This window comes from Conger conger, chromosome 10, assembly GCF_963514075.1.
Source record: "Conger conger chromosome 10, fConCon1.1, whole genome shotgun sequence".
Taxonomy (NCBI): Eukaryota; Metazoa; Chordata; class Actinopteri; order Anguilliformes; family Congridae; genus Conger; species Conger conger.
In genome coordinates, this window is record NC_083769.1 from 36,118,154 (window position 1) to 36,139,678 (window position 21,525).

The following is a 21,525-nucleotide window of genomic DNA, read 5'->3' on the forward strand; positions in this document are numbered from 1 at the left end:
GAGCGTGTCTCACGCCTGCAGGGGGAATGAAGCACTGTCACCAATCCACTGCAGCGCCCGCCCCGCACCGCACCGCATCCACAACACTAACTACGAACATTCAGGGAGAAATTAATACAATGAGCAATGGCAGTAATGATGTTGGCAGAAAAAAGAATGTATTTTGTGATAAATGTATTTAAAAATTTAAAAAATTACATAGACAACACAAACAGCAGACACAGTAATACATTTTGGACAGCCCATCCTGTATACTGAGCCCACAATATGAGACACTTCAGGAACTAGAGAGATAAGTGAACATGGCATCTGCAAGCCTTCATTTCTGGTGCCGCCTCCCCCATTGACCACTTCCGGGTTGTGCACAGTCCACTTCCTGTTTCTGCTGCTTTGGAAATGTTTCACAGGACAAATTTCATCCAACGTGATAACGACTAGTTCTGGGTTGATTTTCTCATAAGCTAAGTTAACTAATCTGGAAAATGTTACAAAACAAAAATCAGAGGAGTTAACAGAGGAGGAAGCACCATTACAAGCACCATCCTTCTGCACACAGAGTCACAAGAGCTTATCTACTCATCTGCATTCAGCAGCATCCCATAAAAAACACTGATCAGTAACTACACATATGAAAATCCTTGCAGGAATTACTTGAAAAGTAAAAGCTTTTTTATTTTATTTGCACGACTGAAAACTATGTAAATCAATAGCAAATCTTAATCCTATTCAAAAGTCTTATAAGCATGCAGCATCAATATGTCATTGCAATATCAAGATAGAACAATCCCAGAGCAAATGAATTATGATGTAATCTACAATAAGGGAACAACTGAATATGAAGCAAAAGACCAAATAATGAAGTTAGCAGCATAGAAAATAACATCTTGACAACAGCGATGAAATGAAGAATGGTAAAATTACTCAGGATTTTTGCATTCACTTGGATCTTTTCTTTATGTAATAAAATGTTAAAACATACGCTGACATAGACTATTTGGTATAATTTCTTCAGGTTAGTTAAGAATAAATACTCACAGCATAGCTTTTACTAGTCCAGGACTTACATACACACCATCATTGTTTAAGCACATTAACTCCACATTGTATGTTTTTAATGAGAAATTAATTACTAGGTCTACTGTTCTATTAAAAGGGTCTCCGCAGAGAAAATTCATAGGAAAAAGAAATGACGCTCTATCCAAAACCATAAGTTGATGATCCATACGCTGGCCTCTTGCACAAAATGTGTTCTGAGTTTCAGCTGAACCTGTGGCTGCGAATCGAGGCTCCTCCTGCTGGTGAATCTGCGGTACTACACGTCAATGCTCCGAGCCAGACGTAGGCAAAGGGCAGCCTCTTGTGGAAAGTCTCCCGAATTGATTTCGTTACCATCCAGACGCAGCACTCTCAAATTTGAGTAATTCCTGATGTCGACCACTCTGCAGAAGCTTCCCAAGGTGAATTCTGTGGAATAAATGCAGGTAATAATACGTTATTATTATGAATATTATTATGAATAATAATTACTTGCCATGAGCTCATACACAACAACTTTCTTCACAGAACGTACACAACAGTTAGAAAACGTCACATCATGAAGCTCACTGCTTACTCATTCTCTGATCTGTGAGTTGTGCCCTCAGGGGTCAATAAAACCAACCTCAAAAATGTGTATGGCTGGCTCTTCTCAATGAAGCTAAGAAGAAGCCACCACATGCCCTGTCCTGATCCTCATTGGGAAAATAGCTTTCTCCAAATTCTTTACATGGAGCGATTGATTGCTGGGATTCATGGAGCAGATGATGGAAAGTTGGATGCCTGGCATTCAGCAACGGCTCCTGTGGAACCTTTGATATGATTTTGGTTGTTTTGCTTTTTGATTGTGTTCTGTTTGAGAACTTTGATTGAATAATTTCCTCACAAAAAAAGTATTCTTATTCATTATTATTTATTTTGCATGTTTACAGACTATGAAGTTAACATAAACCCCTATCCGCAATCACAGTATCCCGATTATGCCCCTGGCCAACAGATAATGAACGGCCTTTTCTTTTTCACTGTGAATGACGTAAAAAAGCTACGGACGTATCACACAAGTCCTCTGATTACGTGCTGATTGTGCCATACGACACAGCAGAATAAACACAGGCATTAAGAAATTAGCAGACACTGCGCCGGTAAAGCCAAGAGCTCTCGTAGCGCTCGCGTTCTGTCTGAAGTGCGGTCTGAGGTTCCGCCCGGCGGACGGTAAACAGTGCTGTACATTGTGTGAAGCCGCTCCATCTGTTTCAGCTCAGCCAGAACACAGGCGCCAGGGCTGCCTGCGGCTCCCGATCTGCTGTCACCGCCGCTTGTGAGGAGTAAATCTGGGCCCCCCACCCAAAAAGAAAAATACCCAACAAACGCCCCAGGCTGCAGCTCCAACTCACCGAATTCAATCAATCTTAAACGGTCATGTTTAAAATAATATCAATATTTATCATCAATATATATAGTAAGTATAATCATAATGGAAATGGTCATTCATTTTTTCCATGCTATGGAAACATGAGACGTGCGACGCAAATAAAATTGGATTGAATTTGTAATGCTGTGCAGACCACACATTACTGTTTCAACTTAAATGTATCAACTTAAGTATATGACATTTTATGCAGTGATCTGACTACGTTGTACTCATAGGGCTTGTTTGGAAGCTTTGGCTTGCTTGCCAGAACAGTGTTGAAATAGTCACAGGTCAACAGAGTGGAGAGCCAGGCTTTATACCTGACAGCACAGTTCAATCTGTTTAACCATGTAGAAGGGAGGATTTACACTGCCTGTTATCAAAAATTCAAATACGAAACATCCGAGACTTTGATTGGCTGTAGGAAGCATTTATAAAGCCATTAACTTTGGCACACAGGCTGCACATTAAAGCTTTCACCCTGCTCTTAGAGGAAACTTAGTCCTCAACTACTTCCACTAAACAAAAAATGGTGGCCAACACAAAGCATATTTTGTTCAGTAGGACTGAAATTATCCCTTAACCTGGCAGGGGAGATCCTGCTTAAAATTACAGAAGGGGCCATCCTGCTGTTAACCATTAGCCCTTAGCCCTGCCATAAATGCTTATGAATGGCATAAAATATAAAAACATTATCATTATTGTTATTTTTATACAATAGTCATCTTCATAAATTAATAATGGTGCGAACTGCAGTATTCACCCCATTGGGCAAGACTGTCGAGAGGAAAGATGATGCAATAATGAAATTCAGAGTGAGTATCCAAGTGAGGGTGCGAGGGAGGGAGGTACACTTGCGGCCGTACCTTTGATCTGGTTGGCCTGCAGGTAGAGGTTCTGGAGCTTGGTGCTGACCAGTGGGATTCTCTCCAGCTTGTTGTAGGAGAGGTCCAGCTCGATCAGACCGCTCACGTTGAAGGTGCTGGCAGGGATCCCCTTGTCTGTCAGCTTGTTGTTCGCGAGGCGGAAGAACTGCAGCTGGGAGAGCTTGTGGAGGACGTCGGCAGGGATGGTGTCGATGCTGTTGGACTCCAGATAGAGCTGGTGCAGCCTCTCGGGGAGAAGGCTCGGAACCGTCCGCAGACGGTTACTGCTGATGTCCAGGAGGGTGAGAGACGGGAGGGACTTCAAAGCCCCGCCCACATCCTCTATGATGTTGTCGTGGAGCTTCAGGATGGTGAGGTCCTCCATGCCGCTGAAGGCGCCCTCCTCCAGGGTGGAGATGTTGTTGCTGGACAGCCGCAGCACCCGGATGGAGGTGGGCAGGTTGGACGGGACGTGGTTCAGCAGGTTGCCGTCCAGGAAGAGCCTCTGCAGGTTGGTCAGCCCGGAGAAGACGTTGGGGCCGATGCCATCCGAGGTGAGGAGGTTCTGCTGCAGCATGAGCCAGACGATGGCCGTGGAGTTAACGAAGGCGTCGTCCTGGATGGCGCTGATCTGGTTGTTCTGCAGGTAGACGTACTTCATGCGGGACGGGACGTTGGGGACCTGCTGGAGCCCGCGCCCGTTGCAGTACATGGCCACCGGGTAGCTGGGGGGGCAGTCGCACTCCTGGGGGCAGTCCCCCCCCGTGGTGTCGGCCTGGAGGGACCCGTAGGAGCGGTACCGGCTGTGCATGTAGGACAGCCACCTGAAGGGGTCCCGGCTTCGACACAGGCCCAGACCACAGAGCCCAGCCAGCAGCAGGAGCATAAGAAGCCTCATGGTGACAGATGCTGAGGATCATAGGATATCTTTCATCATCAAAATATACTCAGGAACCGGAGTATGTATAGTGTACCACCCAGCAAATTAAATATCACACTTATTGCGTTACATTTTTTTGTTTTTTGTTTCAGAAATCAACCCTTTTGATTTTTTAAGTGATGATAACAGCTCACGTTTCGATTTCTATACCAGGGTAAGTTAAATTGTTATGAAACAATTGAATGACCTTTCTTAACAATACACTGCAGGGCCCCCACCCAGCCATAACATTGTTCACGCTACTCTGAACAGTCAGCTCACTTCATTGCTTCAATTCAAACACACACGTATAAATGCATGCTGCGCATACACACACCTTCTTTTATATGTGAAGCAATATGATGCAAAAACATACAATCATATACTCAATTTCTCAGGTATATTTGTATAGATGTGTGGTTGCGTATGCTCTCAAGCATGTATAACAGAAAGGCATTGCTTAAGCATCAAGTATTTCCATTTGTCCAACCATTAAAAAAAAGTTTGGGAAAATAATCCATGCGCAATGACAAAAAAAACGGAAATACTGTGAAAAACAAAACAACCAATGGTGCACAAAAACATTCCCTCAGATTCCATGAGCAATGACTCCTTCAATAATAATAAGAATTATTATTATTTCAAAAAGATTTTTCTCTCTGAAAATATGCAGAGCGCAGATTCAGACTCTTGATCATTTCAGAAACTTGTTCTGAATATTATTTAAATAATATGAGAGAAAACACAAAAAAAAACAGCTCCACAAACCTGATTGGAGGCAGCCGTCTGTCCTTTCCCTCTGCCCTTGTCTATGGCCTATTTGGTCTGATTCTAAAAGATGCCAAAGATTTTGTAAATACCCCCCCCCCCACCCTCACCCCCATTCCCAACCCCCCAACTACCCCCTCTCCAAAACTACTCCTCCCCCTGCCAGCTGTTTTCCAATTACTGCAAGGCCGTTTTTCACTGGTGTTAGATGGCTGCTTGCTCTCACCTCCAGCCATCCAGCTATCTGTTCCATCTGTAAGAGTGTGTAGCCGTACATCTGCTTTTTAACAACCTTGTTTTCATCAAAGAACAACAGCAAACCTTATCATTACAGGGAAGAGGTAAGGACCCCCTCTTTTTTACTTTCACTCCTTGGAGGACGAAGGGTGTCACACACAGAAATATGATTTTCACATAGTCTGAAACTTGTCCCAACAGGATGCCATTTTTGTTCCTGTTGGTTCAATGACTTTTAGTGCATGCCACATGTATGTTTATTACTACATACCCTCACAGCTATAAAACCAAGCCTTTACGGCTCTTTAACTCACAGTTTCCAAACATAATCTGCTGCCCCCTTAAAACTGGTGTGTGTGTGTGTGTGTGTGTGTGTGTGTGTGTGTGGGTGTGTGGGTGTGTGAGTGTGTGTGTCTGTGCTTGCGTGCGTATGTCTGTGTAGTTTTAAAGTTTAAAAAAGTCTTCATATAACCTGATCTTATTGCACTGGAACCCATTCATTCAATTCATATATCCAGTGCAAAGCGGATGGACACTAGATTTTACAGTTCTCAAGTATCTGAATAGAAATAAAAAACCAAATCAGATTTTATGAATAATCCATGCCAACAGTACAAGAAAATGCCTCACTAAGTTATTCTGAATGAGCGATTTTTGTAAATGAGAGGTATGGGCACTACCACTGTGACTGAGTACTGAATTTAATTTGTTATGGAGGATAGTCAATGGATTAGCCACTTGGTTGTCAAAACATATAAAACTCAAAGTTACAGGCTTTTGTTATATTTCATGAAAAGACAAAAAAGGACATTTAAAATCAAGCTCCATTCATAAGCTGAAGTGAACACAGAAAGTTTTCGGGGGTAAATATCCAACTGTGCGAAAGCCCTTTGGGGGTATTTAAACTCACATTCACCACTGATCCCTACCTTCCCAAGTCTTCAGAGAGCCATCGCTGCATTTTAGTGCTGCACCAGAGACCACCCACCCCACCAACACACACACACACACACACACACACACACATTTGATGTGTTAATGGAGAACAGCCCCTCACGTGCTGTCCCCAGTAAGACAGCAATGAGGAAGTGAACTCAAACCCCAAAGTGAGCCTAGTTGGATGCATACATTGTTATTTATTCATTTAAATTAATTTATTTATCTATTTTGTCTTTTTGTAATGGGCCAATTGGGGCCAGTAGCTAGGGCCCAGACTAGGGCCCAGACTAGGGCCAGCCCAGGACTCTCCAAGCTTGCACAGTGGCCTTGTTTGGGGTCCTGGACCCACCAGGGGTAAGCAGGGCCACAGATTGAGTCAGCAGGCTTGTAGAAGACATTCCTTTTTTACACAACCAGTACAGGCTATAAACAAAAGTTAGCTACTGAAGCTGCAGAGTTATATGAAGTGCTATGATGAAGCTGGGAGTGTCAAGAAGACAAAATGTTCAGTTGAAAACCCCATTTTTGCTGTGATGACTGTATTATCCATTTCTGGAAATTTGTCTTTGCCAAAACACATTACGTTACAGTACATATCATTTGGCAGAGGCTGTTATCCAAAGCTACTAACAGTTGATTAGACTCAGCAGAGACAATCCTCCCCTGGAGCAATTTAGGGTTAAGGGCCATGCTCAGGGGCCCAACAGCTGTGTGGCTACACTGGGGATCAAACCACCCACCTTGCGGGTCCCAGTCAGGTACCTTAACTACTACGCAACAGGCCGCCTGTATACAATATAATAGAGCTCCAGATACCCCAATGATCAAAGTACATGGGTGAGGGGGTAGGGATTAACAAATTGCATTAGGGATATAATAATTATTTTTAAAATGTTGTATGTGGCCCTGTACCACTTCCTGACGAAAAGGGGATGTGAGGAATCCCAGAAGATTTGCGGGACTTTCTGCCAGTTACATAACACACATCTGAGACAGCCATCTCTGTGCTTTCCCTATAATCTTCCCAGCCATGCTCACCATCTTTGACAGATTACAGCACTGTGGCCACAGGCAGACCATAGTGTGACAGCAAGGGGTCGGAGATCACGTTTAAGAAAGACAACAGCAACAACCTGGGTCTGAAGACAGCTTGTGTTACCAGAATAAGATCTAAAAGATCTAAAATCTGTATGGTGTCATATATGATACACAAGATGAAATTAATTCTGGGGCAGTCTTAAAACAGCTCACGTTACCAGGATAAGATCTAAAACATCTAAAAATGCATCTGTAAGATGTACACAAAATTAAATTAATTATGTGGCAAGCTGACACGCAATAAGCTCCATAAGTGTGGGGACAAAGACCTATTGTCTTCTTGATTTGGTTCTGTACTCCACAATTTTAGAATCAAACAATTCACTAGTGCAATTGAACAATTAAAAGTGCAGATTTTCAGCTTTTATTAAAAACCAACTTTTTTTATACATAGTCCACCCCATTTCAGGGTACCACAATATTTGGGACAAATGGGTTCACAGGTGATCAGAAATTGTGCCAAATCAATAAGAAATATATCTTTGTCCCAAGACTTATGGAGCTCACTGTTTCACAACTGCCACTACTTGCATCAGCCCATACGGCTGAAGCATTCCTCAGGTCTTGCGCTTCTTGCCTTGCTGTGCTACATCCTGTCCGAGCTACTGAATAAAAACAGGCTCCTTCGTCTTGAGTTTCAACTGCGTTGCACTCTCTCATCTAAAACCCATGACTGTGCTTTCTGGTGATGAAGAGGGCCTGTTGGCATTTTCACTGAGAGACAACAACTCCCATGGGCTCAGACTGCGAGACCAGGAAATGAGGACACACACGGAGGGGGTTTCTGAGTTATAGACGAATGTGCAACACAAACACATAAATTCACACTGCGGAACAGGGGAGACATTATTAACCATTCATTAACCACCTAAACTAAAGAAGGGTCCAGTTACGGCCTAAGACTGTCAGCTCCAGCACCCATAGACATGCACCCCCGACCCCTACCCACATGCATACAAACACTGCTACATACACATTCACACACACATATACACACACAAACACACCCCCCGTGCACATATGAAAACACACAAACATCCCACTCCACGTACACTCTGTTCCCCCATGCACAGAAGAAAATACACAAACACCACCCTCCCCATGCACCTCCCACCCCAGACAGATAAACACTCCCCACAAACAAATCCACAACTCCCTTACACACACATAGCCCCCTCACCCACACACACATAACCCCCCCACACACACACTTACCCCCCTCACACACACATACCCCTCAGACACACACAACTCCTTCACATGCGCACACAACCCCCTCACACACACACATACCCCCACACACACACAACTCCCTCACACGCGCACACAACCCCCTCACACACACATACCCCCCCACACACACACTTAGCCCCTTCAAACACATAACCCCCTCACACCCACATAGCCCCCTCACCCACACACACATACCCCACTCACACACACACACAACCCTCTCTCACACACACATACCCCCCTCACACACACACATACACCCCTCACACACACACATATCCCTCACACACACAAAAGCCCCCTCCCAAATATAACACCCCCACCCACCCCAACACACCCCACCACCATCCCAACACACATGCACAAATGTATCAGGAAGTACTTATGTGTACTTTACATGCCTTCTCTCTGTTGCCATGGCATCCTGTGGTCAGCTGATAGTTGAGGCCCAGTAGACTGTTCATCACACGGTAGAGGATTTTGTTGATACAGTGATGCCACGAGACTGTGTGCTTATTGTTTTAAGATCACACTGCGATTCTCTGACGGAAGCCTCCAGCCCTCTCCTTGAGTTCACATGTGCACCCCAACTTCCTGAAGCAGGGGAGATTACACGTTCCATCTTTGAACCGCAGGCAAACACCCAGCCATAGTCTCATGCTGAAACCCACAACCTAAAATGTCACTTTTCTTTATTTACATTTTCACGCACCACTGGACCTGCTCGGTCAAGCAGGATAGGACACGTGTTCGTTCTCACCCAGGAGTTCCACAGAGTGGTGCATAATTTCACATTGCGTCACCCAGGGAGGGCGGGTTTCATTCAGCAGGGTATTCCCTGCCACGTGCACTGCAGTAACGCCTCTGGACAGTCTGGTTCCTGCAGTCTAATTGTGAGAGCTACAGACTGTAGTCCAGTAACGGCAACATGGCTGCTGTTTGTAGATTACAACTATCGTTTCTGACCGCACCCTTTTCAAAGGATACGTACACTAGGGCACACCAAACATGATGGTAGACACTGAAGTAAGGGGTCAGCCCCTTACACTGGACTTTCAAAATAAAATACTATTGAGCAGAGAATTGTAATTCAGCCATATGTAATAGTGTCCATTTCAATGACACAGTTCAAGACAGAAGACTCAGGACACAAGAGTGTACCTAGAAAATAAGTGAGGCAGTCGATTGTGCCACAGATCCATCACTTCTCATGATGACTAATAATAATGCTAACCTAGAATTGCAGAAAAGAATAATTTGCTTGTCAGCTTTGTGAAACGAAATAGACAAGAATGCCACAGGCACAGGTAGCTACATGCTTCCCTCAGGACCTAACCCTAACTAAATCATGTTCCCCTGTCAACAGAATTTCAGAGGGAAGTTAAAGTCATACGACACCCAACCAATTTAAAATTCAATAAAGGAAGATGCTTTCCACATGCTTGGTATAGTGTTTTAACAAAACATCAACATTTCCAATGATGTCAGCTTGTTTAGCTGTTTTATGTTTTATTACTCTAGGCATATAAAGACTATCCAAAGGTTTCAGTGATTTTAAGGACCTTATGTAAAAGGCTGGCACAACAGGTTGAAATTTATTTTAATGACAAGGCCTCAATCTTGAGTTTAGAATATATAGCTGTGACCACCTGCTATTTAATGAGGAAATAGGAAGCATTTGTACAGTTCTACACATGCATGTGAGTTTGTCTGTGTGTCAAACGTCTACCATTTGAGAATCCCAAACACAGGCACAGATATAGAAAAATATTTGTGACAGGGAGGCTTTACTGTAAGTAAGTAATTCGTTTCAGGAAGAGAACCTGAGAACCCTGATGAAAACATCTGCAGTTTGGCTTATCGCAGTCTGAAAATCAACACGTTAACACATTATGACTTCTGACCACTAATACTGTAAATAGTATTTTACATGTAAACCCTGTTAATATTCATCTTTAGCATGGCAGATAATATCAGGTAATATCAGTTGTGCTGGTAATATGTACGTCAGCAGTTATTAATTAGGCCTGACCTGGGTCACATGGCCATGACTGCGGTCATCAATCCTTAGACGTTAATAAGCAGACTTTATTTTTTTTAACCCAAATATACTGCTATTGCTGTTACCATATGAGAAATGCAACTGAGGACAAAGATACAACAGCACACACACACACACACACACACACACACACACACACACACACACACAAAGTATTTAGGATGAAGCTTTTTCCTGCACCAGTATTAGGGACACTGTAGTCACAGGTCATGTTCAGAGAGCTAATCCAATGCTTATTTTGTTTTCATGTAAGGCTTTTCTATCTGTCCTCTTGATAGTCTTGCACTCATCAGGTAAGAATAAAAAACATTCTGTAAAACTATGTGCACAATATTAATATTTAATATTTTCACACTATATACAATCTGAAATTCCTAGAATTTGAGGATCTGGCAGACCTGCGCACACACTGGGGCTGGGAGATCCAGGTCAAGGCCCAGTTCAGTGTGGCATGTGGTTTGCCCTCCCATCATCCACTGCCACCAGTCTGAGTGGGGCAGCTTGTCCAGTACACCACCGTGGCAAAGAGCCTGGACTGGGCTTTTGGTTCTTCTGCCTCTAAGGGGCACGGTGTGGGTATTCATCTTCAGAGTTAACAGTTACATCTTCATTCATATTTTCCCCATTTGTGATATTATCCTGCTGCTGACTACACCCTACACCTGTCCTGAATAAGAGTACAGGACAGAAGAAAGCTTTGTTTCACTCACACTACAGTGGTCGGGGTTGGGTGGTCAGGGGCTGGGAGGTTGGATCAGAGGTATGGGGTTAGGCAGTTCATTTGAACAAAGAGAAGAGACACCAGGGTCTAGCCACGGAGAACAGTGTTATTTGACTGACGGCACTATTCAAAAACAAGGCCTCACTTGCAGCTTGCTGTTGCTTTATTTGTTGTTTTTAATGGATATTAGGCAATACCAGACACCTAGAGTTGGTCACCATGTGTGAGGCATGTTATATTTATGACAGGCTGCAATTGCCTAGGGTAGCAACAAATTGTCTACATTTATAATTTAATGAGCTGTGAAATGGATGAAATATGCCCTTTTCTGCAAAGCTCCCATGAGCACAGAGAACATTATGTGTCTAACTTTTGCTTGAGGTGCTATGCAAACATTTGCCAGAGCTGCAGGAATGGGATCTACACAGTAAATAACACTATGATGTACTGTATGTTCAAGTGCAGAACTATGGTACAGCAGCTATGGAGCCATTACATTAACAATAACTAACAGGATGTTCTGTTTTGTCACCCACTACAGTGAGCCGTGACCAAGCCGCTGGATGTTCCTGCTTTCAACGAAAGGCAATGTTTCTCGTTTCACATTTTTCCGGACATGCCAAGATATCCTCATGCTTGTCAACTTTGTAACATAGCATGTGTGTTCTGCACTAAATCTAGAAGTTCTGCTGGTTATGGCCCAAGACACATTTGTTAATGGATTCGAGCTAAATGACCAACATAACTGTCAAAAGATCCTGGACAGGTTCAAAAAATGAAATCTTTAAAAAATCAATCCTCACAAATGTTGACATGACTTAGATATGACAATTATTGTATACATATTGACATGTATTTAAGTAGAAAATACATTTTCAGATGATACCTATACCAAATTATATTTTAACATTTTACAATTTTGCTGCTTGGGATTTGATATGACCAGAAAACATTTGAAACACACTTTAACCTCCCACAAAACAACAACTTTATAGCTACACTGCACAATTCATGTACATTACTATAGCACACTATTTTAACAACTTCATATTATGTGACTAGGTTTCTGTCCTGATACTGTATACATATGGGTTTGCTGCACCCAGCTGGCAATTCTTTATCAAAGGTATTTCTTGGGTAACGTGTGTCATCCTGGTGATGATTTCAGCTGTCAGTAGGGACCCTATGTTGACAGACATCACTCATACTGTACTGACCTTACACTCAGCACTCAGCCCCAGACCCCAATGAAGAAGGTTGTCAAGGTAACATCCATCCTGATGGGGCACTCGGAATACCAGAGGTCATAGAGTTCCCTTCGATTCCCTTCTGGACCACAAGGGGGAAACTGAGAGGAAAGGGTTCCGGGTGGGATCCGGGTGAGCATTAATCACACATGAAGCCAGTGTAATGCAGGAAACACTCAATACATTCCAATATTGTAACCTGATTTATCGGCAGGCAGTATGATTCAATTTGGACCCACTCTCGCTGAAGGCATAGGACCATCTCACGGAGCTTTTAGCAGGTTCTTTTTCTTTCTGTCTTTGAGCGTTGAAATCTGGGGGCTGAAATTATGGGAGACAAGTGTTGCCAATCAATAATATTTCCGAATGCACATTTTTACACAAAAGAAGAATTAGTAAAATATGCAGATCTTTAATGTCACTAGTGGGAGGCATTCAGACCACTAACTGCATGCGTATTCAACATATACAAGAATAAAACATTGCTGTGCAGCCACTTATTTTCTGTTCTGAAGGGGAAATACAAGCGCTGCTTTGACACATATATAGTGGACGTAGAGTACATAGGAAACCCCGGTGGGATTTTTGTGGAGTAGTGACCTTACCCTGAACTGATGACACTGGCCACCATTGGCATATAACAGCCTCCATCACGTGATATGAAGTAATACTGAACACTGATTAGCATTTCACAGCCTGCATCACCAACCATCAGTTGACATATTCCTATAATAGCTTAAAAGCTGCCCTTTATCAATATAATTCTGAATGGGTTCTGAATTTATATATGTTTACACTAGGACTCGGAACAGTACTGTCCTCTCAGGTCCACTTTTGCACTTGCTCTTGTGTTTGATTTGCACTTTGTTGTACGTCGCTCTGGATAAGAGCGTCTGCTAAATGCCACGTAATGTAATGTAATGTAATGTAATGTAATAATTGTGCAATCACACTCACATATTGGTCAAACAATACTGTATTATTCATTAAATAGCACTGGAAAATGAGTCATTGTGACCATAAACAAATAAATGCTTAGCAATATAAACAAAAAGGCACTAAGTGATATATTGTAGTAACATAGAGCTACCTGTAATAGCACACAGTGTTCTGCTCTGCACAACTGTTCTAGCCTCAGTTATACACAACAGCTTTTTTTTCTTCAATGGGTTTTTTTTTCTGAGCAAGTGAACTTACAAACCCTTCGGGATTTTTTTTCAACCACCCAGGCATATGCATTTCATATTGGTCTTTTGGTTTTAATATATATATATTTTTTTGTGTATTTATGACTGCGAAAATAAACAAAGTAAGTACCAAAAAATAATAATAATAACTGCGGCTCTGGTCTCAATGAGGTTTGAGTCCCTGGTGGAACTCAGTTTTTCCTTTGGGAAGAAGCGAGTCTAACCTTTATTTAACCAGGAAATCCCACACAGGAAACTTTCCCAAGAGGGCAGAACAATAAATAAATACAAAAATACAATAGTGCAAAATAGAGATGAATGAAAAAAACAAACACTTCCAGTACAGCTTCCTGAATTATTTATTGAAATAATTGCAAACCAATCACAATGATTTAAATTACTGCAAACCAATCACAATGATTAAAATTACTGCAAACCAATCACACTAATTTAAATAACTGCAAACCAATCACACTTATATAAATAACTGCAAACCAATCACACTTATATAAATAACTGCAAACCAATCACATTAATTTAAATAACTGCAAACCAATCATACTGATTTAAATTACTGCAAACCAATCACACAAATTGAATTAGCTGCAAACCAATCACACTGATTTAAATGACTGCAAACCAATCACACTGATTTAAATTACTACAAGGAATTCACACTGATTTAAATTACTACAAGGAATTCACACTGATTTAAATTACTGCAAGGAATTCACACTGATTTAAATAACTGCAAGAACTTCACACTGATTTAAATTACAGCAAGGAATTCACACTGATTTAAATAACTGCAAGTTTTAATTTCATCTCCTGAGTCCTGCCTGAATTGCTTCAGCTAAGAGGTGAGAGCAGGGTCATCCTGCACAGGGGCCAGTTGACATTCCCCTGACAGCCAACCTCTCTTAAAGCAGCCAGCCCTGACACACACACATATACGGTATGTTCAGTGGTGGAAATAGCTAATGTGCAAAAAGATGAATATGATATGGAGTTTGTCCTCAGTACATGACAAAGTAAAATAATACTATCCTCATTTCTAATATCATTACCAATACCACTTTCTTGTTGGTTTCGCTTGCAAAATAGTTTCGCTGATGAATGAATGACACAGCAGGGCTGGAACTTCCTTTGGAGTCCATTGACCATACTACTGGAAATTACACAATTACATGGAGTGTTGTTTAGCCACCAGACACCAAGGCCATTAAAAGATTACGTAAACTTGGGCATGTTGCTGTGGCCACTGCTATATTCAAGTTTAGTCCCATGACAGAGTCATGGGAAGAGACACAGGACTGTCTATCAGAAAGCATATAGCACATAGCGTGGCTGCACACATTATTTCAGTAGTGTGAAGTAAGTGTGCAAGAATAATTCCATATAATGTATTACTCATCTTTTTTTAAGGTTGTTTCCATACTGTCACTGTCCATTAAAAGCCTGCAACACATTTTTGTCCACCTTCTTTAGAGTTATAAATCATAAAAAACTGGAATCTGCATTGAGAATAAGACACGTGTGGCACTATCACAAGGACATCATGCCAATCAGCTTGTGAAAGCTCTTCCACAGGCAGTGTGTGGGTTCACCTGGCACCGGGGCATAATGAACTCGGGCAGCCTGTGGGCCTCCCGCTGTTACTCACGCACATACTCAACAGAAAGTGCCTTTGTGTTTCCCCAGCAGCATGAGAGCTGGGACCACATGTTCCTGCCTCAGCTTATTACGGGAATACTGTGCTCAGCATACTTTTATTTAAGTAATAAATGTGAATTTTAAATGTGTTACTTTGTTACATTCTTGTGTCGTGTTTTTCTAGATAAATAGTGACACTGAAGTGCAATACAACAAACACTTCTTAGCTATTCTTGTGTCTTTATCTGTATGCAGTACAATATAACAAACACTTCTTAGCTATTCTTGTGTCTTTATCTGTATGCAGTACAATATAACAAACACTTCTTAGCTATTCTTGTGTCTTTATCTGTATGCAGTACAATATAACAAACACTTCTTAACTATTCTTGTGTCTTTATCTGTATGCAGTACAATACAACAAACACTTCTTAACTATTCTTGTGTCTATCTGTATGCAGTACAATACAACAAACACTTCTCAGCTATTATTGTGTCTTTATCTGTATGCAGTACAAAATAACAAACACTTCTTAGCTATTCTTGTGTCTTTATCTGTATGCAGTACAATACAACAAACATTTCTTAACTATTCTTGTGTCTATCTGTATGCAGTACAATACAACAAACACTTCTTAGCTATTCTTGTGTCTCTATTTGTATGCAGTACAAAATAACAAACACTTCTTAACTATTCTTGTGTCTATCTGTATGCAGTACAATACAACAAACACTTCTTAACTATTCTTGTGTCTTTATCTGTCGGCAGCAGTTTATCTTCTAAATCTCGATAGAGTATATTCAAATCTGGAATCTGTGGTGTCACTGGAACATGTTATTGGCATGAGAGAGGGTGATAATGAAATCCTACTGTGACAAATAAAAAATAATAAAAATATATAAATATTTTATGCTTATATGCCATAAGAAAAGTATAACGTGAGCACAATAATCTCTTCTGACAGGATAAAAAAACATTTAAAATAGGGCTAATAAGTCTTTGCTTCCCTTTGTTCTTTGTGTATAATGGTTCATTGACTGCACAGGGTAATAACAATTGGTGACGTTGAACAGGTGTGTGTTTTAATTGGGAATGGTAAGAGCTTTCTCTGGAACTGCTTCATGCCTCTGCATTTTAGAGGTTATCAAATCAAATGTATTTATAAAGGACATTTAAAAACTACCAGAATTTGACCAAAGTGTTCTACAACATAAATTAAAAGGTTATAGGAAAATAATCAACAGTCTCAGGCAATCTCAGCCAATAAAAATCATGCATTGAACCAAGCCAAAAAACGAATCTAGATTTTTAGTGTTTAGGCTGCTGTGTAAATATACATACTCAATCCTATACATACTCAGACTGCAGTAGCATTTCATTATACAGCCACACGTGCACTTACACTGGTGCATATGATCATATGAGCCATATACATGCCTAGCCTGATGCATTTGCATGCAATGTTTTCTGTGTGTGACACCACTGAAATAGATCTTTATCTTGAATGCAAAGTAAATCCATGTATATAGTAGGGAGTGGTCACAAGGGGGCAGTGTTGAAATATTTTGCTCTTATATCAGCTCTTAAGATCAAAACCAATAGTGTCTGAGTTCACCTCATTACACAGGTGGTGACCAACACAAACAATATTCAAATTTACTTGAATTGCTTCACACTGATGACATATATAATCATATAAAATAATTTTAATCATCTTAAAATGATCATATTTTGTAGAATAAAAGTCAAGAAGCAATTGAGGAATTGCCACTGAATATGATGGCCAGTGAACACTTGGTTTTAGGTGCGATTTGTCTTATGTTTGTGACAGCATGACAACAGTTAATTGATAGCATGTCTGAGAGCCATGCAGATGAAAATATCAAGCAGTTTATCGAACACCAAACTAAAACATCTCTCAATATAATACACAACTGTCTTTGATCTACTATTGATGCAGGAAAATTCACTAACTGCGTAAAATAATTTCTGTTAATTTATCTCGCCATAGTATATAATCTACTGAATCCTGTATTTAATTAAATGAAATGGACATGATTTAAATTCTCAGAATTTGACACGTTTGAAAAATGACAAATCGGGGACAGATTTCAGCAGGAAATGACTGGGGAACTTATTTTTGAGTATAAATTGATGCTGACACGCAAGCCCTCGTACTGTAGAGTGGAGATTTCGTGGTGACTGCGATGTCTCTGTGCAGAGTCTCCTCCCTGCTCCTGCTGGCTCTGTTCGTTGAGAATGTGGGCTCAACAGCCACCTGCAGGACCACATGCTGCACGTTCGTGCAAAACTTCCCCTTACGGCTGAAGCAGCTGAGGACTTCATTCTTCGAGATGAAAGAGTACTATGTGAGTGCAAAACATTTTCAAGTGTGCTTTCACGGATGAAAGATTTGAAAATATAAATGCTTTGATCAAGGATTTTGAGCTGATCTTCATCATCAGTCTTTGGTATTATTATTAATATTATTAGTATTAACATTTGTAAAAAAGTAAAGTAATATATATATTATTCTAAAAAAATATTACTACTAATATTTTTTTATAATAATATATACTTTTTTTTTAAAACTTTTTTACAAATGTTAATACAAATAATGTATACATAATTTGCCATTAAAAACAATGACACTACTACTACTACTACTACTACTACTAATAATAATAATAAACATTTATTTTAATATTAATACTGTATGAATTAGCAATTAATACACAATAATAATAAAATAATAATAATAATAAAAATTATGATTATTATTATTATTATTATTATTATTATTTATTTTTATTATTATAATAATATCATATTAATAATAATAATAATATAATAATAATAATGATAATAATAATCTTTTTTCTTATTATTATTGTTATTCTTATTAATATATTATTATTATTATTTTTATTTTTATTATTATTATTATTATAATAATTATTATTATTATTATTTTTATTATAATAATAATATCATATTAATAATAATAATAATAATAATATTTTTTCTTATTATTATTATTATTGTTATTATTCTTATTAATATGATATTATTATTATTCTTTTAATTTTTATTATCATTATTATTATTATTATTATTATTATTATTATTATTATTATTATTATTATTATTATGAAAATTGCAATATATGCTTAATTTATCTTCTATTCACCCCCCTCAAGGAAGAAAAAGATCAGGTTGAAAAGGCACTCCTGGATGAATCTGTCCTCGTTGAGATAAAGGTGAGTATGGCCTGGGATTAACTAGCATATCTGTTGTTAAGCACTGTTAGCTCCCGCATTACAAGTGGTTTCCATTCTCCTCTTCAGAGCCCCTTCGGATGTCACGCAGTGAGCGATATCTTGCGTTTCTACCTGGAACACGTGTTCCCGACTGTGTACGTATCCAGTCACGAGTTCAAGAGCCCCATCGACAGGATCGGAGGCATCTTCCATGAGCTGAAGAGGGAGCTGATCCACTGTGTAAGTGCAAAGGGAGAGGAGCCACGTCAGACATTCGGCTGTCACTTCCCATTGTATTTATTTTATTAACTGAAGACGTTGGTCTCCAGCATGCAGTCAGCTAATATTAACTACAGTAATAGCAACATGGCATGTAATCAGACAGCTTGTAGATTTGTTAAAAACAATTGCAACGCTCTGGTGTAGTGGTGAATTTAAAGGATAATCTCGTTTCATTCTTTAAAGTGTTAGCACAAACACTTTATCCATTCACAAAAAAATAATATATATAATTTCTGGTAATATCAGTCAAACACTTATTCAATCCTTGCAGTCATTTCAATCATAGTACATTTCCAGGAAGAGTAACATCATGGAAAAACTATAATACAATTACGTTTACTTGTATGATGGCCACTCAATAGTTAACATGGTCTTGAAACTCCAAAATTATGCAGATGAAACTCCAAAATTATGATTATTTTCTCTTATCTTTCAGAAAGATTTTTTTTCCTGCAAGAAACCTTTTGAGCTAAACAGTATCATTGACACATATAATAAAGTAAGTGCAGTTTAAGTAATATCTTCTTATTTATGAGAGGTAAACATTTACTAAAGCCACACATTTACTCATTTTCATATGCTTTCAGATGCAGGAAAGAGGGTTGTACAAAGCCATGCGAGAGCTAGAGCCATTCTTTAACTACATCGAGGAGTATATGGCATCGAAAAGGCACAAATCAACCTCAGCATCACATGGGAAACCAAGTGAGGCACTGACCCCCAGCTGAGCTCCGCAGACAGAAGAGGGGAAGTCAGCTATGCAAAAAAGACCCATTTACGCTTTGGGCATGGACTTACGTACAGTATTACCTCATCAGAAGGCTGACTTGAGCTCTAGAGATCAGATGGTTATATTACCCCAACAGGGAATGCTGGATTACTGGACCGAGCTGACCTGTGCACCTGAATGGACAAAAACATATATTTTGTTTGCTACATTTAGCTTTTATGCTTTTCCCTCCAATCACTGACCAATCAGATACATTAATCAATGAACAACCAGTTAGAGAAGAAAACCAACAGTAACACTGACCTGAAGGACTGGATTTGAGCATCCCTCATCTTCATCTTTATCTTCAATTTGCAAGCACAAAATTTCATGTAAGATCATGTAAGAAATTGTAAATTTACCAATGTATTCAGACATATTCTTGTAAGATGGTTTGATTGAATGTGGATTTACTGCAAGTTATAACTGAAACTATTATTGCATTATATTATTGGAATTTAATCAACCTGTATTACTTCAGTAAATATCCAGCTATACTGTATAATTGGGTGGTATTATTTACTAAGCATTGATTATAGAAATGGATTTATGTCAGAACACTGCTAAAGAAACAATAACAGACTTGTTATTGTATGAGGGATGGGGAGAGGATTTATGAAAGTATAAAGAATCCATCTTATTACTTGGCGAACAATAAATATTGGCAAACTCAAATTCCCAGGGAGCACAGTATGGACAAATGCAAAGGGAAAAGGGTTACTGGAAATACGTATGTGCGATTTACATAGCCCCCATCAGGGGACCACAGCAGAGCACTTACGGGTAGCAAGGAAGTCTGTGGTTTACTGTAAATATAGTCATACAGAGAGGAACCACGCAAAAAAAAAACTGTTGAAGAGGAAGGACATGAACCCCCATATATAAATACATATATATAAAAAAATTTGAATATCGGGGACAAGTTCTTTTTTTTTTTCTGTAATTTAATTCAAAAAGTATTATTCAAACTTTCATATATTCTAGGTTCATTACACACAACGTGAAATATTTCAAGCCTTTTTTTGTTTTTATCTTGATGACTACAGCTTACAGCTCATGAAAATCCACATATTACATAAGACCAATCAAAAAATACAGAAATGTCGACCTTCTGAAAGGTATGTTCATTTATGCACTCAATACTTGGTCGGGTAATCATGGGGAAGACTGCTGACTTGACAGTTGTCCAGAAGATACTCATTGACACTCTCCATAAGGAGGGTAATTTCGCAGAGTGCTGTATCAAAGCATATTCAAGTTGACTGGAAGGGAAAAGTATGGTAGGAAAATGTGCACAACCAACAGGAAATGGAAATGCATTCCAAGTGTCAAGCCACTCCTGAACCAGAGGCAACATCAGAAGCATCTTACCTGGGCTAAGGAGAAAAAGAACTGGACCGTTGCTCAGTGGTCCAAAGTCCTCTTTTCAGATCAAAGTCAAACTTTTTTTCAGGTGAAAGTTTTGCATTTCATTTAGAAATCAAGGTCCCAGAGTCTGGAGGAAGAGTGGAGAGGCACAGAATCCAAGTTGCTTATAGTTCAGTATGAAATTTCCAGTCAGTGATGATTTGGGGTACCATGTCATCTGCTGGTGTTGGTTCACTATGTTTTATCAAGTCCAGAGTCAACCCAGCCATCTAACAGGAGATTTTAGAGCACTTCCTTTCTTCCGTCTGCTGACCTTTATGGAGATGCTATTTTCCTTTTCCAGCAGGACTTGGCATCTGCCCACAGTATCAAAGCTACTAGTAACTGGTTTACTGGCCGTGGTATTCCTGTGCTTGATTGGCCAGCCAAGCCATAATCATCAAAACTAAAACAAAAAAAGGCTTGAAAT

At 39.8% G+C, this 21,525-nt stretch overlaps 2 protein-coding genes across 2 annotated transcripts; one reads left to right on the plus strand and one right to left on the minus strand.

The window, feature by feature from the left end:
• Positions 1–292: 292 nt before the first annotated feature.
• On the minus strand, positions 293–12,606 carry LOC133139417 (fibromodulin-like). The gene is made up of 3 exons (XM_061258943.1): positions 12,507–12,606; positions 3,313–4,221; positions 293–1,464 (listed from the first exon to the last, which is right to left on the minus strand). The coding sequence occupies exons 2-3, from the start codon at positions 4,208–4,210 to the stop codon at positions 1,313–1,315; spliced, it is 1,050 nt and encodes a 349-aa protein (XP_061114927.1). The 5' UTR covers positions 4,211–4,221; positions 12,507–12,606; the 3' UTR covers positions 293–1,312.
• A 4,978-nt stretch (positions 12,607–17,584) lies between these two features.
• Positions 17,585–19,647, plus strand: LOC133139528 (interleukin-10-like). The gene is made up of 5 exons (XM_061259100.1): positions 17,585–17,746; positions 18,578–18,637; positions 18,725–18,877; positions 19,356–19,418; positions 19,507–19,647. Exons 1-5 carry the CDS (start codon positions 17,585–17,587, stop codon positions 19,645–19,647), a joined length of 579 nt encoding a protein of 192 aa, XP_061115084.1.
• Positions 19,648–21,525: the final 1,878 nt, after the last annotated feature.

Bases quoted from the DNA above. Each gene is read 5' to 3' on its own strand.
- LOC133139417 (XM_061258943.1), bottom strand. From the start codon at position 4,210: ATGAGGCTTCTTATGCTCCTGCTGCTGGCTGGGCTCTGTGGTCTGGGC. The intron at 1,465-3,312 runs GTACGGCCGCAA...TTTATTCCACAG, and splicing joins GCAGGCCAACCAGATCAAAG to AATTCACCTTGGGAAGCTTC.
- LOC133139528 (XM_061259100.1), top strand. From the start codon at position 17,585: ATGTCTCTGTGCAGAGTCTCCTCCCTGCTCCTGCTGGCTCTGTTCGTT. The intron at 18,638-18,724 runs GTGAGTATGGCC...TCTCCTCTTCAG, and splicing joins CTGTCCTCGTTGAGATAAAG to AGCCCCTTCGGATGTCACGC. The intron at 19,419-19,506 runs GTAAGTGCAGTT...ATATGCTTTCAG, and splicing joins TCATTGACACATATAATAAA to ATGCAGGAAAGAGGGTTGTA.